Source organism: Chaetodon trifascialis, chromosome 4 (genome assembly GCF_039877785.1).
Source record: "Chaetodon trifascialis isolate fChaTrf1 chromosome 4, fChaTrf1.hap1, whole genome shotgun sequence".
Taxonomy (NCBI): Eukaryota; Metazoa; Chordata; class Actinopteri; order Chaetodontiformes; family Chaetodontidae; genus Chaetodon; species Chaetodon trifascialis.
The window spans coordinates 822,983-848,958 of NC_092059.1; the positions used below are offsets into that span (position 1 = coordinate 822,983).

Below are 25,976 nucleotides of genomic sequence, written 5' to 3' on the forward strand. Positions count from 1 at the left end.
TGAAGAGCAGCAGAGGGATGAAGATCAGACGACAGGAGCAGTCTGAAGAAGAGGCAGAAACAGAAGAAGACAACTGTGGTCTCTGCTTTTAGGCGGAAAACGATGGCGACACGTCCAGCAGCAGGAGCAGGAGGTGCAGGAGGAGACACCTGTCTGCAGGACATCCTGAGAGGACGGACAGATGGAGCTCAGAGGATGAAGACCAGTTCCAACATGATCCGAGTGTTCGTCAGCTCCACATTCACAGGTCAGAGCACTTTAACTCATGTTTGTGTGACGCTGTGAGATCAACTAAAAGTAGTTCGCAATTTATTCAGGAAGCAAGGCGATAAAAAGACTACAGAATAACAGACAGGGACATTTAAAATCATCAAGTTAAAACAAGTAAAACACTTGGAAATAAACATGAACTCTGGTGTTAACACAACACAACTTATCAAACACATGAGTCTTGTTGTCAGATGAGAAGGTGAATCTATAAAAATGATTTTTAATTTGGTGACATTTAACTGTTCAGATTTTCAGGAAGCACAGCAGAAAGACTTCAGCAGAGTCGAAGCTACAACATTCAGTAAAAGAGTGAAAACGTGGAGTACAGAGTTTATTCACTCCGTCACGTCTCTGAGATTCACCCTTAACCATCGGTCTGTCGCTGCTGTTCCATGTCAACACGTCGACTCATCGATTCTTCTTCTCTGAATGTGTCTCTTGTCAGATATGAGCAGCGAGAGGAAGGCCCTGCTGGAGAGAGCTTACCCAGAAGTCCTTGCTTTCTGTCGCAGTCTGGGGCTGCTGTTTGAGGTCACTTTCCCATTTCAGTCTCACCTTAAGATCTGTAAACTGTGTCTATGAGATATATGTGTGGACAGACATGTGCGGTTTCTGCTCACTGATCAGTGAGGTCACTTCCTGTTCAGGTGGTGGATCTGCGCTGGGGGATCCGGAGCATCTGGTCTGGAGACCACGAGGCCTGTGAGATCTTCCTGCAGGAGATCAGGAGCTGTCAGAGGATTTCAGCTGGTCCAGCTTTCATCGTGAGTCCACCTTCAGTTCAGATTCAGCTCTCGCTCAGATGATATCAAAGGTTTTCTGTGAGAAGCTTCATGTTTGTATGTTTTTACTGATTTTGACTGGTTTATTTATGTGTCCAGCCTGTGCACACTCATTGCTGGAAACAGAAAACATAAACTGAAAACCGTCATGGAAACCCAATGAAATGTACTTACTTGCATTTTACCACTGATCACTGGAGCATCCTTTATAACGTACAGTGGACAGTCCAAGATAAACAGAAGGTGCAGTGCTGTCTGAAGCTCTGCGGACAGTTTGTCCTCTTCAGGGGAACGGTCAGCTCAGTGTGACGATTATGAAACCATCCAGCAATGAATGAGACCTTTTTATTAGATATTTCAGTCTGAGTGGAAGTAAAAGTGGGAGCACGTAACAAAGAATTTCAGCTCATTCTTCTTCTTCTTCTCTTTATTTTCCTGCGGCTGGCCTCCACAGGCTCTGCTGGGGAACAGGTACGGCCACAGAGCGCTGCCTCGCCTCATCCCGGAGAAGCAGTTTGAAGCTGTTTTGTCCAAACTGTCCAAAAACCCACAAGGAGTCAAGCAGCTGAATCAGTGGTTCTTAAAAGACAACAATGCTGTCCCACCCACCTATGTCCTTCAGCCAATCACTGCTCACTTCCCCCACTACAGCGACCTCCGACCTGAGAGCGGGCCGCAGCGCGACAATGATGTCCTTTCCTGGCGTTTCACAGAGACTCAACTGTTGCAGCTCCTACGCTCCGCCGCCACCGACGCCGAGGCAGCCGGGGACATCACAGCTGAGCAGAAACAGCACTTCTACACATCAGGTCAGAGACGTCTCACGCAGTTTGTCCTCTGTGTCCCAAAGCATTTCTGACATCTGAGTGTCTTCATCCTCTCGTCCACAGTCACAGAGCGAGAGTTCAAGCAGGGTTTATGGACGGACGACTGCGAGCCATCAGCTCTGCTCTTTGTCCGAGAGATTCCCCGCCAGAGGGTGAGGGACGGTCCCAAACGTCTCGCCAAGTACATGGACCTGACTGCAGACGGTCTGCTGGACTCAGAAGCTCAGGGACTCCTCACAGACCTCAAGTCTCGCCTCTATGCTACGTTGCAGAAGATCCTCAACCTGCACTGCGTGGAGCTCAGCAAAGGAAGCATCGAGCCCAAACGCAAAGAGCACGCTCAGTACCTGGACGCCATCTGCGAGCAGTTCGTCTCACAGATGAAGGCCAGGATCGGAGCGGCGGTAGATTCATCGGTGGAGGGGAGGCGGAGTAAGACTTGGGGAAGCGTTGAGGAAGACAAGGAGAAATTCTCAGACTGGGTGGTCCAAGAGGTTGAACGACACGCTGCCATGAGCGCCGAGCTGTGCAAAGGTCTCTACGGCAGGGAGGGGCTTCTGGGTAAGCTCTGCTTCGCCATGTGGGAGTCCACCAATGTCCATCACAGCCCGCTGGTGGTGCACGGTGCTGCGGGGATGGGTAAGACGGCGCTGCTGTGCAGGCTGGCGCAGGAGATGCGTAGTGTGCTGGAGGCCGGGGCGGTGGTGGTGATCAGGCTGCTGTCAGCTGATCATCCTCAGAGACCCGACATCGACCACGTCCTCCGCAGCGTCTGCCTCCAGATCTGTTTGGCTTGTGGTTTGGCCCCGCCCTCCCCGCTGACAGCCAATAGTCACCCGGAGCTGCTCCGGTTCTTCACAAACATCCTCACTGAGGTTTCCCAGCAGGGGAACACTCTGCTCATCATCCTGGATGCTCTGGATCAGGTCTCAGACCAGCACTGCGCTCACAGGCTTCACTGGCTGCCAATTAACGTCCCACCCAACGTCCACCTGGTGGTTTCCATGGATACCGACAGCGAGGAGTTTGCTAACGTGCAACTGAAGATGGAGACTTTGGGAAACGTCTTTGAAGTGGAGCGTTTGTCTCGTGATGAAGGAAAACAGATCATGGAGTCGTACCTGCGAGCCTCTCAGCGGACTCTGACGCCCGAGCAGAGCGGCGCTGTGCTGCAGAGCTTTGAGCTCACCGGATGTCCTCTGCACCTCAGACTCATTCTGTCTGCAGCCAGACGCTGGACATCCTTCACCCCGCTCACAGGCGTACGCCTGGGCGCCAGCACGCAGGCGATGTTGTCACAGCTCCTCCTCACGCTGGAGGAGAAACACGGGGAGGGGCTGGTGGGCGGGGCCTTAGGATACATCACTCTGGCCAGGTGAGGGACTTGTCTTCATTCTGAGGATAAATGTATAAAAGTCCCTCAACAGAGAGTCAGTGTTAATATTGGATGCTAATCCTAATTAGCTCTGCAGTGGAACAGGAAGATGATTGCGGCTCTTGTTTTGTGTAGCTGCTGAGATTACTCCTTTATGCAAAGAAAGTTTAAAATGAAGGGATGTGATTGGCTGTGTTCTTCATCTACAGAGGTGTAGCACCAATAGCATCTGACAGGTCAACATGAAGACAGGCCACAAAATCATAACTCCATTCCAAAGTCCAAGTCCAAAAAACACTTCATTGAAAGGTGTTACTGCTACTGACCAAACACTGATCACACTGACCAATCACTGATCAGCTGATCCATCAGACAGCTCCTGAGACTGAGGACAGACAGAGTGAGACAGAGTCCTGCAGTCGAGACAGCATTCATGAAAACTCACTGACGTATTCTGAGTCCACAGGGAAGGTCTGCTGGAGGCTGAGCTGCGTGATGTCATGTCTCTGGATGATGATGTCATCAGTGAGGTGTACAGGTACTCCCTCCCCCCGACCCCCTCGTTGATCCGGCTGCCCCCCCTCCTCTGGGCTCGACTCAGACGGGACCTCGAGGATCAGCTGGAGGAGCGCTGGACGGGCGGGGTCGCCGCCATCGCCTTCAACAACCGGTAGAGAAAAAGATCAATGGTCAGAATCACTCAGGTCAAAGGTCATAAGTAAAGCATGTGCATGTGTGTGCACGCAGGCGTTTGTCGGAGGCGGTTTCGGCTCGGTATCTGACATCAGAGCGGCGGGGACGGAGCCTCAGGATCCTGGCAGAGTATTTCCGCGGTCAGTGGGCGGGGAAACTGAAGCCGGTGGCTCTGCCCGGCCTATCGCTGCTCCTCGCTGACAGAAAGGTACCAGCAGCTCCTCTGAGTGTCACGGTGATGAAAGGTCTGATGATTGGCTGGCCCTGATCCTCTCACCTGAACTATAGCCAATCATCAGTCCTCTGCCTGAACCCGGCCAACCCAGCCAAGGAAGGAAAGGAGTGCTAGCCAATCAGAGGCAGAGGAGGCTGATTTGTTTGTACATTTATTACAGTAATATTTCAAATGCAGGCCTTTACCTGTAAGATAGTATTCTTACACTGTGGTATTAGTACTTTTCTTGCAGTAACAGATGTGAGTACTCGACCACTGACAAAAAGACAAACTTCTGCTCCAGATGTTAGTGTGACCTAACTGTAAAAGTGATTTTTCAGGGTGTATTTTGATTGGTTCTATGGTGCCGCAGGTCCCGCCCCAGCCACTGTGGTTTGCTCCAGGATTGGCTAACATCAGGAAGCTGCAGGAGCTGCCCTATCACCTGCTGCACGCTGGTCTGTGGGACGAGCTGCGGCAGGAAGTTATCGGTAGGAAGTGTTGTTTTAATGTTCCTGTTCTTGTTCCGTGTGCACAGGCAAGATTTTAAGATTGTTGTGTTTCAGGCAGCGCTGAGTGGCTGTACTGTAAGAGCAGGGTCTGCGGGGTGTCCCGAGTGATCCAGGACCTGGACCAGGCCTCTCAGTACATGGACTGCACTGAGACCAGATTGATCCGAGACGCTCTGGTCCTGATGAAACCCACTCTGGATTTCCTGGATGGTAACGTGGGTCAGTGATTCTCCGTCAGCAGTAAACTGTGTGGACACATCGAGTACTTCAGACGTCTGTGAGGTTAAAAGACAAAACATTCAAACCAGAATAAACAGGAAATGTCTTTTATTCCTCTTACAGACATGTCTCTGTTCTACACGGAGCTGTTAGCCAGACTCTGCTCCTTGGCCACGCCTTTCCCCTCTGTGATTGGTCGGCTGTGTAGCCAATGTGAGGAGTGGTTACTGACGTGTCCGGAGCCGATCCTCGTCCCAAAGTGCAGCTTCCTGCAGCAGCCAGGGGGGGCGCTACAACACACGCTGTCTGGACTGCAGGGAGGTCAGAAACATGAATATTAAAGCACAAGAGCGATTTCTTCTGATCAACATGACGAAGAGCTGAAATTGATTTCCTGTCCATCCACAAATCAGTTAACCATTCCAGCTGCATTTTCACGTTTTATATGCAGAAGTCTTACTGCGTACTAGTACAGTACTTGAGTACATGGTTTCATCCATCCATCCATCCATCCATCCATCCATTTTCTATACCGCCTATCCCTTTCGGGGTTGTGGGGGGGCTGGAGCCTATCCCAGCTGTCAACAGGTGAGAGGCGGGGTACACCCTGGACCGGTCGCCAGTCAATCGCAGGGCAACACACAAGACAAACAACCATTCACGCTCACACTCACACCTGAGGGTCAACCTAATGAGCATGTTTTTGGTCTGTGGGAGGAAGCCGGAGAGAACCCACGCATGCACGGGAACAACATGCAAACTTCACACAGAAGTGTCAGGGATCGAACTGGCGACCTTCTTGCTGTGGGGCACGTGCACTACCTGCTGTGCTACCGTGCCATTTTACTTGGTTCCGTCATCTGTTTTAAAACCACACACAGACCTGCAGGTGTTGAGCTGTGATCAGGTGTTTTATGAGGCCTGACAGGTGCAGTAGCAGCAGGTTTCACCTGTCGTCCTGTCTTCAGGTGTCCTCTGTGTGGACCTCGGCGTGGAGGCGGAGCTCCTGGTTGCAGGGTCAGATGACGGTGTGGTGGCGGTCTGGAGCCTCGCTGACCAGCAGCTCAGACACTCACTGCTGGGACACACAGGTGAGTCTGGGATGGCCAAAGAGCAGCGGCGGGAAGAAGACTCATAATAATGACGGTCAGCAGAACTTCCTGTACTTCCTGCTGCATAGGTGCAGTTCTGTGCGTCAGCGTGATCGACAGCTCCGCCCACTGTCTCTCATTGGCTGCTGACGGCTCCCTGAGGAGGTGGAGCCTGAAGAACGGCCAACAGCTTCTCTGTATCCAGGAGGCGGTGCCCGTCGACTCCGCCCCTGCATCAGCACACCTCCACCTGTCTGAGCAGAGTCAGCTGCTCTTTGTTTACACCTGCACACAGGTACTACGACCAGAGTCTGATACTGTGGATACTGCTGCTGATACTACTGATACTTACTGCTGATACTACTGATACTGCTGATACTGCTGATACTACTGATACTTACTGCTGATACTGCTGATACTACTGATACTTACTGCTGATACTACTGATACTGCTGATACTTACTGCTGATACTACTGATACTTACTGCTGATACTGCTGATACTACTGATACTGCTGATACTACTGATACTACTGATACTTACTGCTGATACTACTGATACTACTGATACTTACTGCTGATACTACTGATACTTACTGCTGATACTACTGATACTGCTGATACTACTGATACTACTGATACTGCTGATACTACTGATACTTACTGCTGATACTACTGATACTGCTGATACTACTGATACTTACTGCTGATACTGATACTGCTGATACTACTGATACTGCTGATACTACTGATACTGCTGATACTGCTGATACTACTGATACTTACTGCTGATACTACTGATACTGCTGATACTACTGATACTACTGATACTTACTGCTGATACTACTGATACTTACTGCTGATACTTACTGCTGATACTACTGATACTTACTGCTGATACTGCTGATACTACTGATACTACTGATACTGCTGATACTACTGATACTACTGATACTTACTGCTGATACTACTGATACTACTGATACTTACTGCTGATACTACTGATACTTACTGCTGATACTACTGATACTGCTCATACTACTGATACTTACTGCTGATACTACTGATACTGCTGATACTACTGATACTGCTGATACTACTGATACTTACTGCTGATACTACTGATACTGCTGATACTACTGATACTGCTGATACTACTGATACTACTGATACTGCTGATACTGCTGATACTACTGATACTTACTGCTGATACTACTGATACTGCTGATACTACTGATACTTACTGCTGATACTGATACTGCTGGTACTACTGATACTTACTGCTGATACTACTGATACTGCTGATACTTACTGCTGATACTACTGACACTGCTGATACTTACTGCTGATACTGCTGATACTTACTGCTGATACTACTGATACTTACTGCTGATACTACTGATACTACTGATACTTACTGCTGATACTACTGATACTTACTGCTGATACTACTGATACTTACTGCTGATACTACTGATACTGCTGATACTACTGATACTTACTGCTGATACTACTGATACTGCTGATACTACTGATACTACTGATACTTACTGCTGATACTACTGATACTGCTGATACTACTGATACTTACTGCTGATACTGCTGATACTACTGATACTTACTGCTGATACTACTGATACTTACTGCTGATACTGCTGATACTACTGATACTACTGATACTTACTGCTGATACTACTGATACTGCTGATACTACTGATACTTACTGCTGATACTACTGATACTGCTGATACTACTGATACTTACTGCTGATACTACTGATACTTACTGCTGATACTGATACTGCTGGTACTACTGATACTTACTGCTGATACTGATACTGCTTATACTACTGATACTGCTGATACTGATGCTGCAGATACTACTGACACTGCTGATACTACTGATACTTACTGCTGATACTGATACTGCTTATACTGCTGATACTTACTGCTGATACTGCTGATACTTACTGCTGATACTGCTAATACTTACTGCTGATACTGATACTACTGCTGATACTACTGATACTGCTGATACTATTGATGCTACTGATACTATTGATACTACTGATACTGCTGATACTTATTGCTGATACTAATACTACTGCTGATACCACTGATATCACTACCTCTGCTGCTGGTGCTGGTGGTACTACTACTACTTTTACTATTGTGAAGCTCTGTTTTTACTACTATTACTGCCATGTTCTACTGCATGTAGTACACCTTCTTGTATGCAGTTTTCTGGACAGGTGTGTGCTCAGACCAGAACCTGTTTTTGTTCCAGGTGAAGGTGTGGAAGCTGGACGGCGCTGAGCTTGTCCTCCTCAGCGGCAGCAGTGACGAAGGCTCGGTGGTTCTGGGGGTTCTGGAGGAGTCCGTGGTCTCTCTGTCTGGTTCTGGTCTGGTCCAAATGTCTCATCCTGTCCACGGGACTCAAACTGTGGACGCTCAGCTGGAAAACTCACACGGACGTTTGACTCTCGTCAGCTGGGTGACGTTACCCAAACATGGAAAAGTGTTGATGGTTTCTAAAGAAGGATTCCTCCATCAGGTCAGTTCTCCACCCATTCAGCATCCAGTCACTACATTTACTGCAGCACTCTACTTACTGTCAGTACAGATTTGAGGTACTTGTACTTGACTTGAGTCTTGGCTTTTCAGGCTGTATTCTACTTTCACTGGGAAATACTGTGAAATACTTTTTACTTCACCACATTTATTTCACAGTTTTAATTATAAGTACAACTGAGCTGATTAATCAATTATTCCATTAGTGAGCACATCTTGCACTGTGTTTCTACAGTGGCCCAGAAGGGACAAACCAAACGCTGACTCAGCAGAGGACTGTTGTGTTTTCTGTGTCTGGCGGACGCTGTAGGAAGTTTGAGGCGGGTGGGGTTCACTTGGCTGCAACCTGCAAACTCTCCACGAGATGTCACTAAATCCTGCGCAGTCGAGCTCGAAGCAGCATTTTCACGGCAGGTTTCTGTCTGCTGTCACAAACTTCAGCCTGTCAAACAGTCTGTCAGTGAAACGAAAGCAACGTTTGAGAAAATCTAATTCAGTTCACATGTAAAAACTAATTACCTGCTCATTATTTAAATTAGTCCACCTGTCCAAAACTTTGTTGGAATATTTGAAGACAAATTTACAAATATGAAGAAATTTCCATCTGTCTCTTATGTTAAGTTGAATATCATCGTATTTTGTACCTGTTTTAATTGAAACACTGAGTTCTTCGACCAGCAGGGGGCGGCAGACCAGAACTCACAGCCAGCGCTCAGCATTAAAAACCATGCGTGGTGCTTTTACTCCTGTCACTCGAGGTCATGTGACTCCTGCTGATCTTCGCCTTCCTGTCTGCAGGTTTCCAGGACGGGCCGACAAACCGCCGCCGAGTTTCCTCTGCTTCCTTCTTTGCTTTCAGTGACTGAAGATGAAAAAATCCTCATAGCGGGTACGAGAAATAAAAGATATACAATGACTCTGTGGTCCTATTTGAAAAACTGAATGCAGCATTAAGCTTTTATTCATGTTTTAAGCATTTTTCAGACCAGAACAAGAGAAGAAGAAGGAGCAGACACGTGATTGGCTGCAGGCAGACGTGTCGCTGCCTTCTTTGCAGATGAAGGTTTCTTGTGAACTCGCCAGCTGATCTGTGTCTCTGTCCTCACAGCCAGCGATCGGACTCTGAGCCTCTTCAACATCGACGGAGACTCTGTGGACGGATTCCTCGACCTCCAGCACGACGACAGCGTCCTGTCGGCCTGCGCGTCCTCAGACTGCAGGCTGCTCGCCTCCGGAGCTGCTGACCAGCTCATACGAGTAACAGACCACACAGCAAGATGTAGACGGTAGAGTTAGAGGGTCAGCTGTAGACGCTGATGAGGGAAAGATGGTGTTTTTAAACCCAGAAGATGTTTGATCTGTCAAGAACAGCTCAGAGAAGAGTGTGTGCAGCTGCTGCTCAGTGACAGCCGAGTTAGCGCTTAGCTAAACATTAGCACTAACTAACTTCCTGTTGAAGGCTCATTAGGACTGATAGTCATTCGTGTAGTGTAATACTGTTTGAATTTTTTTTCAGCTGCTTCACAATAAAAGTCCTCCAGCAGCGTTCAGGCCTTGGAGTCGTGTCTTCGTGGTTCTTTCTGGCTTTCAGTCTGGAGGGAATTTACTGTGAAGCAGCAGCAGGCGAACGTGTAACATTAAGATGAACTTTGGACCCACAGAAAATTTCCTACTGCTGGTAATTAAATAATAACAATAATCTATGATAATAAAAAAACAGAGGGCCTGTTGGGGTGGTGGCAGCATTAATAAATAATAAGATGTGACTGACTGACTCTGAAAGGATGTTTGCATATTCTGTCGTTCATTTTTCAGGATGCTGTTTTGGTCAACAGGCTTCATGAAAGTTTGGTTCATAAATGACGTCGAATCAGAAACAAACTTCACAAACTCTTCATGTGTTTCTGTTACTGTGTGTGAACGTGGTCAGATCTGGTCGGTGACCACCGGCGCTCTGCTGGACACTCTGTGCGGTTCGGACGCCGCCGTCACCGCCGTCGTTCTGTTCAACGGCTTCGTGGTTTCAGCCTCGACGGGCGCCTCCTGCGTCCGTCTGTGGAGCCTGAAGTACGACACCCGCCACAAACCCGCCGCCCACATCCCCGCAGGCTGCGCCCACGTCGCCGTCACCAAAGACGCAGATCGAGTTTTCTACGTCCGGCAGCAGAGTCAGACAGAAGTCATCAGCTGGAACAACCTCACAGGTAATGACGTTCATCCAGTGTTTTTCACACATGGAGGTGAGGGTGTCTCACTGTCTCACACCACCTGTGGCAGGTGGACGTTCAGCTGTCCAGCCCTGACTCCTCCTGCGTCTCCCTGCAGGCTCTCTGTCGGAGCGCCTGGCGGTCTCTGCTGAGGTTTGCTGTCTGGAGTTAGCTCAGCACAAACGGCTGCTGCTCTGCGGTCTGACCACCGGCACCGTCCTCATCTACCCGCTAGCCCTGCCTCAGGAGACGCTCTGCATCCCCCCTCCAGAGAGCCTGTCCAGGGTGCTCGGCCTGGCCGTCAGCCCCCAGGAGAAGCTCCTGGCCGTGGCCTACGAGGACTCTGTGTGTCTGTTCGAGATCACGACCAGAGACTGCTTCCCCACGGTGGAGGGACCCCTGGTGGGGTTCGTCCTGTCCCTCCTGCACGCCCCGCTGTCCTCCATGGCCCTGCTGTCCGACCGCAGGCTGCTGTACGGGACGAGCTGCGGGGAGGTGAAGCTGCACGACTTCAGCAGCGGCAGCAGCTCCAGCCTGGAGCCCCATCGCAGCAGAGTGACCTGTGTGACGGCCAGTAACTGGGGGACCCATGCTCTGGTGGGCTCCGAGGACACCGTTCAGAGGCTGTGGGCTCTGACCCCGCTGGCCCTGGACCACACCATGGAGTACAAGGTATTTACAAGTGATTGACATTTTAACTGCACTGACGTAAAGACGGCTGCATACAAACACGCCTCAGAATGAACTGAGTGTTCAGTGTTGAGACAGACCATAAAAGCTGAACATGGAGCTTTAGATTGAAGCGTACTGACTTCACTCTGCCGTCGTCCATGTCCAGGGGTTCTTCTTCGAGGGCGTCCTCTCAGCTGCTTTCTCTGACAGCGACCAGTTCGTCTTCACGGGCTCTCAGGACCGAACCGTCAAAGTCTGGGATGTCTCCACAGGTACGTCCTGCCCTGAGACGCTCTGCTGCTGAACAGCTGTGAAACGTCCACATCGTGTTTTCTGTCACTCAGCATGACGTGGTTTTCTAGCTGTAAGTCTCTAAGAAGGTTCCAACCATCTGGTTTGTATTTTCAACATGTTTCCAGTCTCATTAGTGGATCTGACATGTGTATTTGGGGACGGCCGAGCAGGAGCCGCAGGACGCTCCTCTCGCTGGTGGACTTTGAGCCTGTGATGGTCTCACGTTTAGAGGAACTGACTCATCATTAAATATTAAGCAAACAGCAGTATCACATGTTTTAATTTTGAAGCGTTCAGTCCAGTTTGGAGTTTGACTTGTTTCAGTTGTTTCAGACGTCGGTGAGGTTTGATGAAGCAGAAGACAAATGTGGATGAGATGTTTCTTACCAACATGACAAACTGCTGTTAACGTCTTCCTCCTCAGCCTCAGTGTGTCACATGACCTCAGTGTCTGCGTGTTGCTTCCTGTCAGGAAACCTGCTGTATGTTCAGTACGTCTACTCGCCCGTCGTCAGGATGGTGACCTTCAGGAACGGCTTCGTGGCGTTGTGTCAGCAGGGCGCCGTCATGAGAGAGGTGTTTCGCTGTCCGGACCACATCAGTCCGGACTACAACCCTCTGAGGAACGTCAAGGCCCAGTACCGGGTCACCTCCAGGGAGAAGAGCCGGGACAGCCGGCAGAGCGCCGCGTCCGACCTCCAGGACTTCAACCCGGCCCAGTTCAACCTGAGCCTCATGAACATGCTCAGAGCCAAACCCTCCTCCACCTGCCTCATACTGTAGGACGGCAGGGCCAAAACCAGGACTCACAGGTCTGCTGAGGGACCTCTGGAGGCCTCCAGGGGCCCTCAGGTTGTAGAGGCTGTATTATAATTAAAAATATTTTAATTCAGAAATGAGTTTGTTCAGTTGTGAGCAGGTTCCATGTACGTTAACTACACAGATTAAGATTAACTTTATTGATCACTGCACACACGCCATGCTTCGTTTCCCCGTGTTTGACCGCTCCTGGTCCGTGGTTCCTCCGCGGCGGACCAGGAGCGGTGGGCTGCCAGCTGCCAACTGATGCTGGCGCCCGGGGACCCATCGTTTTTCGCCACCATTGGCCAGGTGGTGATCTTCTTGCATGTTTTTAGTGGGGGTTATTAAGGAGGAAACCCCGGGTGAACACGGGGAGACATGCAAACTTTTTCCTCGAGCAGCAGGCACTGAAGGCATGGTGCCACCACAGCGGGATTCGAACCGGGGACCTTCTAGCTGTGAGGCGATAGTGTTACCACTTGTGCCACCGTGCTACCCAGTTTACATTATTTACATTACATGTAAATACGCAGCAAACGTCCTTTAATGTGAAGATGTGTCTTACCACAATACGACGAAAGACGTCCTCCAGCTGTCTGAGTGTCTCTGCTGGCAGACTTTGAAGCTGACGCAGACAGAAACAACACATTCATGCCGCCATGACACGCATCCTCCAGACGAGGCCAGAAAAGCAAACAGCACAGCTGAGCTGCACAGGGTGAGTGTTCGATTCCCCACCTTCACCTCAAGGCCGAGAACTCCCTGACGAGAATATCAGCATTAGTCTCAGGGCTTTTCTTCCTCCATGACCGGTTTGCAGGATGAGGAAGGCTGCAGACGTGATGATCAGAATCTGGGCTACGTACTGTAACAGTCATAAGATAAGATAAGATAAGATAAGATAAGATGGAACTTAAATGCTGTGGCTCAGACCGGCGTGGCGCTCGCTGCTGTGCATGTGTGGATGGAAATCATTCAGCGCGTTCTTAAATGCAAACATTTACTTGTGTCACAGGTTGAGGAACGTCTTGTAAACAGACATCAGAGGTTTATTAAGACTCGGCGTTTGTTTTTAATGAGATCAAACTCCAGCTTTCATTACGAAGAGGTTTTTCCAACAAATACAGGAAGCCTCCAAGTATTTTTGTTGATTTGTGAGGAAACGCTGAGACGAAAGTCCACCTGAGGAGACAGAACGCTGACTGGCCATAAAGTCAGAGAGCAGGAAGCAGCTTTCCCTGAGACTCGCTTTGTTTTGTGAGTTGGAGTTAAAGATTAACGAAGCTGCACCGACCTGCTGCTTCACCTGAGACACAAACACCTGAAGCACACAGCTCTCAGCTGCTTTACCTCCACGTCTGAAGCTTCAGGGTTTTTTCTTCTTCTTCACCATTTTCAAACTTTGTTTTCTTGCTTCAGATCAGAGGATGGACAAACGCCACGCGGTGACTTCCTGTTTGCTGCTGGCGGTGGCAGCGGCGGCGGCTCAGACAGGTACGAGCTGAACTGCTCAGAAACATGCAGCTGTTCATCTGCACGCTGGCCTTTCAGCTCAGTCTGTAAAATATTCAGTTTATTGATAGAAACGATCAAAAAAGTATGAGAAACTCATCTGAGCAGCGAATGAAAAGGACTAAAAGAAGGAGACGCTGTTTCAGCTGCAGAAGGTTGTTGGTTCATTGTTTAGAAAGCTTTTAATGAGAAAAGTCTTTCTGCCTTCCATCAGAGGATTTGAGTCTCTGCTTTTTGACTGTTTGAAGACGTCTGATTGGACTGTTTGACATTTCAAATCTTTTCTTGGATTAAGTGAAAATGAACAGATAAAGAAACGCGTTCAAGGAAGCAGCTTTTATTTCCAGTTAACATCATCACTGCGTCGCAGGAAGGAGGCAAGCGGTGACCTGTGACAGGTCCTCAGCCAGCGCCGCAGTCACTGAACCGTACTCACTGTACTCACTGAACTTCACTGTACTTCACTGAACTTCACTGTACTTCACTGTATTCACTTTACTCACTGTACTCACTGTACTCACTGTACTTCACTGTATTCACTTTACTCACTGTACTCACTGTACTTCACTGTACTTCTCTATACTTCACTGTACTTCACTGTACTCACTGAACTTCACTGAACTTCACTGTACTTCACTGTACTTCACTGTACTCACTGTACTCACTGTACTTCTCTATACTTCACTGTACTTCTCTGTACTCACTGTACTTCTCTGTACTTACTGTACTCACTGTACTTCACTGTACTTATTGTACTCACTGTACTTCACTGTACTTACTGAACTCACTGTACTTCACTGTACTTCACTGTACTCACTGAACTTCATTGTATTCACTGTACTCACTGTACTTCACTGTACTTACTGTACTCACTGTACTTCACTGTACTCACTGAACTTCTCTGTACTCACTGTACTTCGCTGTACTTCGCTGTACTCAGCTGTACTCACTGTGCTTCACTGTACTCACTGTACTTCTCTGTACTTCGCTGTACTCACTGTACTTCTCTGTACTTCGCTGTGCTTCACTGTACTTCGCTGTACTCACTGTACTTACTGTACTCACTGAACTTCGCTGTACTCACTGTACTTTGCTGTACTTCGCTGTACTCACTGTACTTCTCTGTGCTTTGCTGTATTCACTGTACTCCGCTGTACTTCTCTGTACTTTGCTGTACTTCGCTGTGCTTCACTGTACTTCTCTGTACTTCGCTGTACTCACTGTACTTCGCTGTACTTTGCTGTACTTCACTGTACTTTGCTGTACTCACTGTACTTCTCTGTACTTCGCTGTACTCACTGTACTTCGCTGTACTCACTGTACTTCTCTGTACTTTGCTGTACTTCGCTGTACTTCACTGTGCTTCACTGTACTTCGCTGTACTTCTCTGTACTTTGCTGTACTTCGCTGTACTTCACTGTGCTTCACTGTACTTTGCTGTACTCGCTGTACTTTGCTGTACTCCTCTGTACTTCACTGTGCTTCGCTGAACTTCTCTGTACTTTGCTGTACTTCTCTGTACTCTGCTGTACTTCTCTGTACTTTGCTGTACTTTGCTGTACTTCTCTGTACTTTGCTGTACTCACTGTACTTTGCTGTACTTCTCTGTACTTTGCTGTACTTCTCTGTACTTTGCTGTACTCACTGTACTGTGCTGTACTTCTCTGTACTTCACTGTGCTTCACTGTACTTTGCTGTACTTGCTGTACTTCTCTGTACTTTGCTGTACTTTGCTGTACTTCTCTGTACTTCACTGTGCTTCACTGAACTTCTCTGTACTTCGCTGTACTTCACTGTGCTTCACTGTACTTTGCTGTACTTTGCTGTACTTCTCTGTACTTCATTGTGCTTCACTGAACTTCTCTGTACTTCACTGTACTTCACTGTGCTTCACTGTACTTGCTGTACTTTGCTGTACTTCTCTGTACTTCGCTATACTTCACTGTGCTTCACTGTACTTTGCTGTACTTCACTGTACTTCTCTGTACTTTGCTGTACTTCGCTGTACTTCACTGTACTTCACTGTACTCACTGTACTTCTCTGTACTTTGCTGTACTCACTGTACTTCGCTGTACTTCTCTGTACTTCGCTGCACTCACTGTACTTCGCTGTACTTCTCTGTACTTTGCTGTACTTCGCTGTACTTCACTGTGCTTCACTGTACTTTGCTGTACTTGCTGTACTTTGCTGTACTTCGCTGTACTTCTCTGTACTTCACTGTGCTTCATTGTACTTTGCTGTACTTGCTGTACTTTGCTGTACTTCTCTGTACTTCACTGTGCTTCACTGAACTTCTCTGTACTTTGCTGTACTTTGCTGTACTTCTCTGTACTTTGCTGTACTTCGCTGTACTTCTCTGTACTTCGCTGTACTTCGCTGTACTTCACTGTGCTTCTCTGTACTTTGCTGTACTTCTCTGTACTTTGCTGTACTCACTGTACTTTGCTGTACTTCTCTGTACTTCACTGTGCTTCACTGTACTTTGCTGTACTTGCTGTACTTTGCTGTACTCACTGTACTTCGCTGTACTTCTCTGTACTTCGCTGCACTCACTGTACTTCGCTGTACTTCTCTGTACTTTGCTGTACTTCGCTGTACTTCACTGTGCTTCACTGTACTTTGCTGTACTTGCTGTACTTTGCTGTACTTTGCTGTACTTCTCTGTACTTCACTGTGCTTCATTGTACTTTGCTGTACTTGCTGTACTTTGCTGTACTTCTCTGTACTTCACTGTGCTTCACTGAACTTCTCTGTACTTTGCTGTACTTTGCTGTACTTCTCTGTACTTTGCTGTACTTTGCTGTACTTCGCTGTACTTCTCTGTACTTCGCTGTACTTCGCTGTACTTCACTGTACTTCTCTGTACTTTGCTGTACTCGCTGTACTTTGCTGTACTTGCTGTACTTTGCTGTACTTCTCTGTACTTCGCTGTACTTTGCTGTACTTTGCTGTACTTCGCTGTACTTCTCTGTACTTTACTGTGCTTCACTGTACTTCTCTGTACTTCGCTGTACTTCACTGTACTTTGCTGTACTTCGCTGTACTTCTCTGTACTTTGCTGTACTTCTCTGTACTTCGCTGTACTCACTGTACTTCACTGTGCTTCACTGAACTTTGCTGTATTTTACTGTACTTCGCTGTACTTTGCTGTACTTCGCTGTACTTTGCTGTACTTTGCTGTACTTCGCTGTACTTTGCTGTACTCACTGTACTTCACTGTACTTCACTGTGCTTCACTGTACTTTGCTGTACTTCTCTGTACTTTGCTGTACTTCTCTGTACTTTGCTGTACTTCGCTGTACTTCGCTGTGAGGTTCCTGAAACGAGCGGGTGTGTTGTGATGATCATCAGTTATTGAAAAGTTAATTAGTGATGAAACTAACGAGCGCATCAGGAAACGTGGGTCATCAGTTTCTGTCAGTGTCATAGTCTTCATCACTGTCATAGTCTTCATCACAGCCTGGACAACATGTACTCACTGAGGTACTTCATTTTCTGCTTCTTTATACTTCAGAGCTGATCCGTCTCTTAATCTGCATGTTCGTTTTAACAATGAGCAGGTGTTATTTAAGTTAAGGGCACATTAATGGTGTTTTAGGGATGAAGTGTCCAGGTGTTGAACAGGTTTATCCAGATCTGCTCCACGAGCGTCTTTGTGTGACTGAAACATCAAACCAACCTTAAAAAGAGGTTCAGGCGTCTCTCTCTGACCTTTGACCTCTGTGTGTTGGTGTTGCAGCTCAGACTCAGATCAGCGAGCGTCTGCTGCCTCAGTGGCTCACCGGCATCATCGCCGTCTCCATCTTCCTCTTCCTCGCCTTCGTCAGCTTCCTGGTGAAGAAGGCGTGGTGTGACAAGCCCAGCAGGTCCGTCAAGGACCGTTTTTAACACGTTTCATCAGCTGATGAGCTGCACACCAATCAATAATTCATCAATGAAGATTAAATTAATCTGCTCTTTGATTTTAAACTGCATTTTAATTCCTGCTTCGTTTCTATAAATGAAAATATCATTAATGAATAAAGTGCAATACTTTAGACTGAATGTGAGGTCATTTCACTCCAGTATTCTCCATTAACCTGACCGCTGGAGTCACTCTGCAGCTTAACTTCACACACCAGTTTGGACCATCTGGTGCACCACATTTGGTCCAGCCCTAGATGAAAACTGGAGCTTGTTTCAACTGATAAATCTGGTCAAATCTTAATCTTCTGATATTTTGTGGACAACACAAAATGATTGACTCGCAGGAGTCAGTGGATTAAAAATGTTTAATATTTCAGTCCTGACATCGTTCATGTGCTTGCAGGAGGAGAAGCCCCGCGGAGGAGCCGGGGAGAGACAACGAGCTGGTCATGACCAACGGAAACACCTACAGCACCACCCTGGACGTGGTCAGGTACGGCAGCGCCACCTGCGGCTCAGTACGCCACACTGTGCTGTAACGTCTGTCAGTCTGGATACTTCAGAAAATGAGCACAAAGTAGAAAATATGGAGAGAATTCAGACACAACTGCAGTTAAAGTGGAGTCAGCGGGTTAGTCTGAGTTTTGACGCTGTGTTCACGTCACATATAGAGCTACTAACACCTCACTACTACTACTACAACTACTAACGTTAGCTTCACTCCGCTATGAATTCATGTTAGCTCTGCTAGTTGCTAACGTTAGCCTTACTCTGTTACTTATTAACATTACCTCCGCTCCAGCTACTTAATAAACATTAAGCTAGTTGCTAACATTAGCTTTACTGTGGCTAGTCATTAGCTCTGTAGACGTATAGTATTGAGCTGCCTTTCTTGTTAGCATCTGTATCCACAGGTGTCTCTAAACCAACCAGGACTGAAGTCTTTGACACGCTGAAGTGATAAACTTCGTGATGGACACGTCGTCGTTCGTTTTTCAACATGTCAAACAAAGTAGTTCTGAGTTCTTCAGTAGTAGTTCTGTTAAAATGCTAACTGCTAACTCTGCATTCTGCCCGTTGTCAACAGGGGGCAGCACCGTCAGCGCCCCCACCCAACGAAACTGTCCAGGAGGTGAACAGCAGAGTCAGCGAATAGTTTCTCGTCTGGATCATCACTCATTAACTAAATAATTACTGATTGTTATCGTCAGATCATTTTACCTTCAGAGAAAACAACAAAGTACATGTCGCAGTTATCTGACCTTTATGAATTATTGATCACACAAGATATAGATATAGATAGAGAGCCGTGATGTGTCCACCAGGACATGGACAGTAACCCTGTGTGTGTGTGTGTGTGTGTGTGTGTGTGTGTCCATCAGGAGCAAAGACGACATCAACGCCTACGACAACCTGGTGATTGAAAGCACTGACGACAGAGTTACCCCCATGTGACATCCTGCACTGATCCTATTGGCTGTCTGAATGATGTCATCACCAACTGTGGACGGACACAAACACACACGCAAAGTCGTCTCGTGCAGAAAAGAGCGCAGTGATTTGTTTTGCGGTACCTGTTGGCCCAGGCGGGCGGAGCTTACATGATGAACGTCCGCCTTGAGTTTACTAATAAAATGTTTTCTGTGATTGATTTGTTCATGTTTTCTTCTTCAGATGCAGCAGAATGAACCGAGCAGACTGAGATGTAATGGATTCATGGTCATTCTGTGTGTTTTCAGTCACGTGTCAGTGAGGAGGAGCCTGTCTGTCCTCCGATCTGAGCTCGTTAATAAGTAATCGTTTCTAACAAGCTGCTGTCGGCTCTCATGACTGATCACTGAAACATTGACCTTTGATTAATAATTAATCGATGTTCGCGTCACTTCACAGGGAACTGGTTAGTTCACGTGTCTGTGACAGACGTGGGACAGTCGAGCGTCGGTGGTTAGAGACTCAGCAGCCTCGTTCAGGATCAGCAGGACTTTAAACCTGCTTCAGTTTGTGAAACGAGACTTTAAAGCTTCATCTGTTTGATGACAACGTGTCAGATTTAAAGTCAAAATGTCCCGACATGATTGTTAATGTTAAAAATGAACTAAAAACCTACAGGAAGCTCATGAAGGTGATAAAGGAGCAAAGACAGGACAGATGAGAGGAAAGAGGCAAAAATAAGAGACGTTAGAAAAACCTCCTGGTCGTTTGGTGGAAAACTAAAAAGCGTCTTTCAGACGTCAGAAACGTCAGAGACTGAACTGATGGAGCTGCTGGACGGAGACTGGAGCCGCCTCAGGGAGGCGCCAGAGAGCCCGAGAGGAGGCGAAGACCCTGCAGGAGGTGATCACAGTCCAAGCTCCTTCAGTCCGTGACGAGTAACGAGCCCCATGTGACTGAGTTACAGTGACAAATGTAATCCATTACAGCTACTGATCCACACCGGCACAGACAGACTCCATTCATTGGACAGCATCACGTCAAACTTGGAGCGCTGTTTTGATTGGTTCCTGTGTTTGAATGTGCTCCGCCTCGCACCTGTCAATCAAATCAGTGCTCGAAATCCAACAACTTGTTCCTGATGGAGCCAAAAACAGGTTCCAACATCACCGCCCTGAGCAGAGCTTATTTACCTGCTCGATGTCACACCTGAGCAGAAGTCCACAGGTAAGTCAGTGAAACTGACACATGAGACAAAGAAGTTATTTCAGCTATGACATTTAAATGCTTCAGTTTGTTTTAGGGACTTTTCAGTTTTAATGCCAACTTTAAAACATTTGTTAGAAAAGTCATGAAAAAGTTATTAAATGTGATGAGTTGGATTAATCACTGATTACATTTTCAGCAGGTAACGAGTAATCTGTAATCCATTACATTTTAAAAGTAGCCTTCCCAACCCTGATCAAAACTGAGTCAGCTCTGGACACGTTGACATCATCGAGTGTGACTTCATAATCATCATCATCATCATCATCTTCATTGTCGTCGTCTCTGTCTGATGATACAGATTAAATGTGAAGAACTTCAGTGAGAATCTTCATGTTTTTAACTTTTCTTCAGTATCACAGAGACCCAGTGACACCTGTCAGTACGTCCATGAGCACACTGCTAACAGAGGCTGCTAACAGGAGCTGCTAACAGGGGCTGCTAACAGGGGCTGCTAACAGAGCTGCTAACAGGAGCTGCTAACAGGAGCTACTAACAGGAGCTGCTAACAGAGCTGCTAACAGAGCTGCTAACAGGGGCTGCTAACAGAGCTGCTAACAGGGGCTACTAACAGGAGCTACTAACAGGAGCTACTAACAGGAGCTGCTAACAGGAGCTACTAACAGGAGCTGCTAACAGGAGCGGCTAACAGGAGCTACTTGGACTCAGTTGAAACATACAGCGGCCAAACAAACAGGCCATCAGGAGAGAAGCAGCATCGACCTGCAGCTCACATCACAACAGCACACCTGGTGAGATTTATTCTGGACGAGTAGCTTCGTTGAAAGAGCGGCTCAGTCTTTTCATTGATCGTTTATTGTGCTCAGACTAAAACATTCAACTGAACACTTTCTCTAGAAAGAACAGCCAAAGGACAAAGAACTTTGTGTGAAACGAGAGGAAACGATGTGAAATAAAGTGCGAACCCGGCGGGTTTCTGACAGCCGCTCTGAACGAGGCCTGCATGAAGGCTAACCGAAGCTGCAGGGTTTCCGTGGGGATTTCTGACTCAATCATTCAGACATTACAGACAGGATGTAGAATAAAACAACAAAAACACATTGTTACTTTCAGGCAAGATCAAAAAATAAATTACAGTTCATCTACTCCCACATCTACAGAGGAAGAACCAGAATGAAGACAGAAAGCTGAACATTAAGTCTTTGATATGTAGAAAGTTCCGTTGGTCTCTGAACAGAATGTCCTCACAAACAAACTGTCCTCACAGACGGACGCTGACAGCATCTGAGCAGAGACGTTAGCCAAACGGCTAACTCAGAAACAAGCAGCAGTCTGAGTCAGTCCTCCGGTCCTCCGTCAGGCCGTCAGCATCACAGCGCCTCATCCAATCTGAATCCAGTGTTCGTTCATTTAAATCTCATTTGACTCGAATAATTTACTCACAGATGAAATAACGTGTAATCAGCTTTCGAGAGAAACTGCAGCTTTGACTGTTTCCAAACCAGGAAGAGACGACAGCGGCTTGTGAATTCAATATGAAAGATTTTAGATGACATTTCACAAAAATGACGTCAGTTAGCTTAGCATAAGTCAGATCCTGCTAGCTGTGAAACAGATTTCTCCATGTGTGCAGACAGAAGTAAAACAAATGCCTTCATTTACAAAGATTTATCTTTGAGCCTATAAAACTGTACTGCTTGGACGTTGTGCTAGCTTGTGATGCGACAGTGACTTCCTGTGTACAAAGCTGAATGCTCTTGATTGGACAGACCTACAGATGTTTCCTATCACTGAAGCCATCTGAGATGTGCTTAGCATAGCTTAGCACAAAGACTGAAGCAGGGGGAAACTGTTAGCCTCGCTCCACCCTCCTCCACCCCAGAGTCTGTCTGCTTTACATGTCCTGTCTGTCCAAGCTGAAGACAGAAATGGAACAGGGAGACACTGTGGTCTGGGTAGCGGTTAGCGTTGGAGCTAGCTGTTGATGAACAACGGCTGGGAGCAGCGACATCTCTGAAGTCTTTGGTACGATGATGCTGAAGTCCCTTTTCTCCTTAAATGTCTTGACAATCACTTTTCAAACCTTTAACATCCCAACCCCCAAACACGTTGAGCGTACGTATGTTAGCTAACAGGATACAACATGTAGCATGTTAGCTAACAATCCTCCAGGCTCAAGACTGAATGAGGCTGTTTGAAGGTGGATTTTTGTTATTCTTGAAGGAGCGAGACTAACAGTCCCCCCCCCAGACCCCCCCGGTCTGCTGCTTCGAGAAAGCCTTTCATTCTTTGACATCTCCATGGAGACACGTGAAACTTTTCTCTCCATGACAACCATGATGTGGAAGACACTGTCTCTGTTGCCAAGGGCAACAGGGGTCTCCAAGCCCGCCAAGTCCCGAGAGTCATCTCCATGGAGACGTGAGTCTTCAGCATCTACAGAATATTTTATGTCATTTGGCTCGTTAGAGGACGAAGATGAGTTGAGTTTCTTTGATGTTTGTGAGGTCAGTGATTAAAAAAAATGGCACTTTTAATCAGACTAATGGGAATTTAAGACCCTGTTTGACTGACAGGACACTGACAGGCTGAATCATCTGATTATATGATATATGATTTAATCAAAGTGAAAGTGATTTTTCATCTGTTTGCAGCCGTCAGTCGTCTCTGAGCTGCCGCCTGAAGCTGGAGCTTAGCGACGTAGCTTCAGCTCAAACACCTGCTGAACGCTCACCTGTGTCACAGCTTCCTCTCTCTCTCCGCTGCTCTCCACATTTCTAATGACTGCTGCTCTGAGGCCAACGGCTAACAGCCTTTCACCACAGAGGAGATGCTAAGCTAACGTGTGCAGCTTCCCTTTCGTTCCTCTGGACTTTGAGCTCCTCGTCGTCTGAAGGCTGGACTGAGACGTCCCTCATCAGGACTCCAAACAGACACTTTTCAGATGATTGTAGTCGATGTAAAAACAGAGTTTCTCAACCTTTCAGGCGCGTCCACGCAGTGAAACTCCATCAGGAGGACTTTTCATCATGACTGTGTCTCAGACTGGGCGTCTTCGATGGACGACCACAAAGCTTCTCTTCAGACACGCTGTTCATGCTGCTAATGATTATTTTCATTACTGAATAATCTGCCAATTATTTTCTACAGCGATCAATGATTTTTTTGATCCATGAAAATGTCAGAAAATAGTGTCAAATCATTGTGATCATGTTTCCCAGAGTTCAACGGGTCAGAAGATCAAAAGCAACAAAGATTTCCATCACAGACGAAAGGAAGTGACCATTGATCAGTTTCTGTCGTTCAGCTGATCGATGGCTAAACTAATGACAGCCTTTGTGCTAATGCTAATTGCCAAATGTTTGCATGTTAGCTAACGTGTCCAGACAAAAGGACGGGCGGAGACGTCTTCACACGAGAGGACAGTTTGTCCTGATGCTGCTGAAGAAAAATCAGCAGAACAAATACAAAACAAGCGACTGGCCGAGATTCACCGTGATCACCACAAAACACAATCAATCAATCAATCAATCAATCAATCAATCAATCAATCGATTAACCAATCAGTCAATACATCAGGACCCATGTGTGTCAGCTGAGCCCACAGGCAGCCCCGACCCCGAGGTTGAGAAACTCTCTCTTTAGGACAGACATCAGTGTGTGCTGGTTTCACCCACCAGCCTGTGTGTGTGCATGCGTGCGTGTGTGCATGCGTGCGTGTGTGCGTGCGTGCGTGCGTGCATGTGTGTGTGTGTGTTGGCACCATCTGATGCTGTTTCTTTTTTTTTGCTTGTTGGGAAGTGCAGAGTTCACGATGAGCCGTAGTCCAAGAGCCAAAGTGTGTGTGTGTGTGTGTGTGTGTGTGTGTGTGTGTGTTATGACAGGATGTCCAGCGTGACGGTTCCTCTCTGTTTCTTCAGGATGGCGACCGCCTGCTCGTGCGTCGCTCCCTGCAGACTCTCTCCGTTCACAGACAGGATCTGGTCGCCTCGCTTCAGACGTCCGTCCACTGCCGCCGCGCCCTGAGACACACACCGACACGCCGTGAGGACGCAGACGAGTCCACAGACACAGTTCATCACACGGCAGCAGTCAGCGACAGCAGCATCAGACTTAGCCTCGTGCTAACATTCTTAGCTCTTATGATTATTTGTACTGACTGCAGGTGAACATGCTAACAAAGCTAAGGTTAGCATGCTAATATCTGACCTGTTTAGTAAAGAGTAAAGCTCAATCAACATACAAGAAGATTAATAATGACCCAATCTGAAAGATTTGAAATTATATTTCCCAAAAACAACATAACGTTCATCAGATTCTGAAACTTTATGCTAACAACATTTGACCAAATGAGACATGACGTTAGCTTAGCATAATCAGATATTCCTCTGTCGCTGCCACTGGAGGCTCCAGAGGACAGAGCTCATTGAACAGGTTAGCCTAGCCTAGCATTGGTGGAAACAGCTCGCGGGCGCGGCTCGCTCTTCAGGACGGGGTCTGACCTTGCTGAAGACGGTCTTGACGTAGATGGGCAGGTCTCCGTGTGGACTGCCGAATCCTCCAACGATGCTGAAGCCGAGGCCCTCGGAGCCTTTCTCCAGACTGATGCTGCGGGGCCGCGGACCCCTGACGAGGAGGAGGAGGGTCAGATCCAAGTACTGCCTGTGTGTGTGTGTGTGTGTGTGTGTGTGTGTGTGCGTGTGTGTGTGTGTGTGTGTGTGTACTCACTCTGGCTCTGCTGTGTGTGTGTCGGTGTTGGCTGACAGACTGGAGCTGCTGGACAAACTCTCTACCTGAGTGGCGATGGCGCTGATGTTGGTGTCCGCTACCACCTGAGAAACACACACACACACACACACACACACACACACACACACACACACACACACACACAGAAAGAGTGAACCAATTTGAAAGGATTTCAGTGAGGCTCTAATGACAGACGCTATCCAGTTGCATTATGGGAAATGTAGGATCCGGTGTTTGTGGACTGGACCTGCGTCTCTGCTGTCTCACAAGTGTAATACTAAATACTGGAGTACTAAAATGAATGAGTTTAGTTTCTCCATCAGCATAAAGGTCTGTTCTGCTGCTATCGCACTCCCAGCAGCCACTCAGCTGGACCACACTGATCACACACACACACACACACACACACACACACACACACACACACACACACACACACACACACACACACACACACACACACACACACACACACACACTCTGTGCATCTCATCTGATGTTTTGCTGCGTTGATAAATGTCGTCTCCCTCTGAGGGTTAATGAAGTAGAAGTATCATGAAGTGGAAGTACTCAGCAGGGATACCTGAAGTGTGTACTTCTATGCAGTACTGCTGAGGGTGACGT

General features: G+C 47.4%; 3 protein-coding genes across 3 annotated transcripts in view; 2 read left to right on the forward strand and 1 right to left on the reverse strand.

Moving 5' to 3' along the window:
• The first annotated feature begins 198 nt into the window (after positions 1-198).
• nwd1 (NACHT and WD repeat domain containing 1) lies at positions 199-12,508 on the forward strand. The gene is made up of 19 exons (XM_070961691.1): positions 199-247; positions 716-801; positions 918-1,034; positions 1,507-1,861; positions 1,943-3,254; positions 3,721-3,924; positions 4,002-4,155; positions 4,535-4,652; positions 4,728-4,892; positions 5,016-5,213; positions 5,861-5,983; positions 6,073-6,278; positions 8,269-8,535; positions 9,351-9,441; positions 9,661-9,809; positions 10,483-10,756; positions 10,878-11,431; positions 11,598-11,703; positions 12,198-12,508. The coding sequence occupies exons 1-19, from the start codon at positions 214-216 to the stop codon at positions 12,506-12,508; spliced, it is 4,824 nt and encodes a 1,607-aa protein (XP_070817792.1). The 5' UTR covers positions 199-213.
• A 5,263-nt stretch (positions 12,509-17,771) lies between these two features.
• Positions 17,772-19,457, forward strand: pdzk1ip1 (PDZK1 interacting protein 1; the record flags this gene model as incomplete). Its single annotated transcript, XM_070960781.1, has 3 exons — positions 17,772-17,905; positions 18,349-18,438; positions 19,328-19,457. Coding segments are annotated over 3 exons (297 nt in total), but the record flags the coding sequence as incomplete, so codon positions are not given.
• A 4,894-nt stretch (positions 19,458-24,351) lies between these two features.
• patj (PATJ crumbs cell polarity complex component) overlaps positions 24,352-25,976 on the reverse strand; it is a 76,205-nt gene continuing 74,580 nt past the window's right edge. Inside the window, exons 45-47 of the mRNA XM_070960199.1 lie at positions 25,332-25,435; positions 25,106-25,229; positions 24,352-24,625 (exon numbers count right to left, since the gene is read on the reverse strand). Coding sequence (XP_070816300.1) covers positions 24,479-24,625; positions 25,106-25,229; positions 25,332-25,435 — 375 coding nt within the window. The 3' untranslated portion in view covers positions 24,352-24,478. The remainder of the gene's footprint in view (positions 24,626-25,105; positions 25,230-25,331; positions 25,436-25,976) is intronic.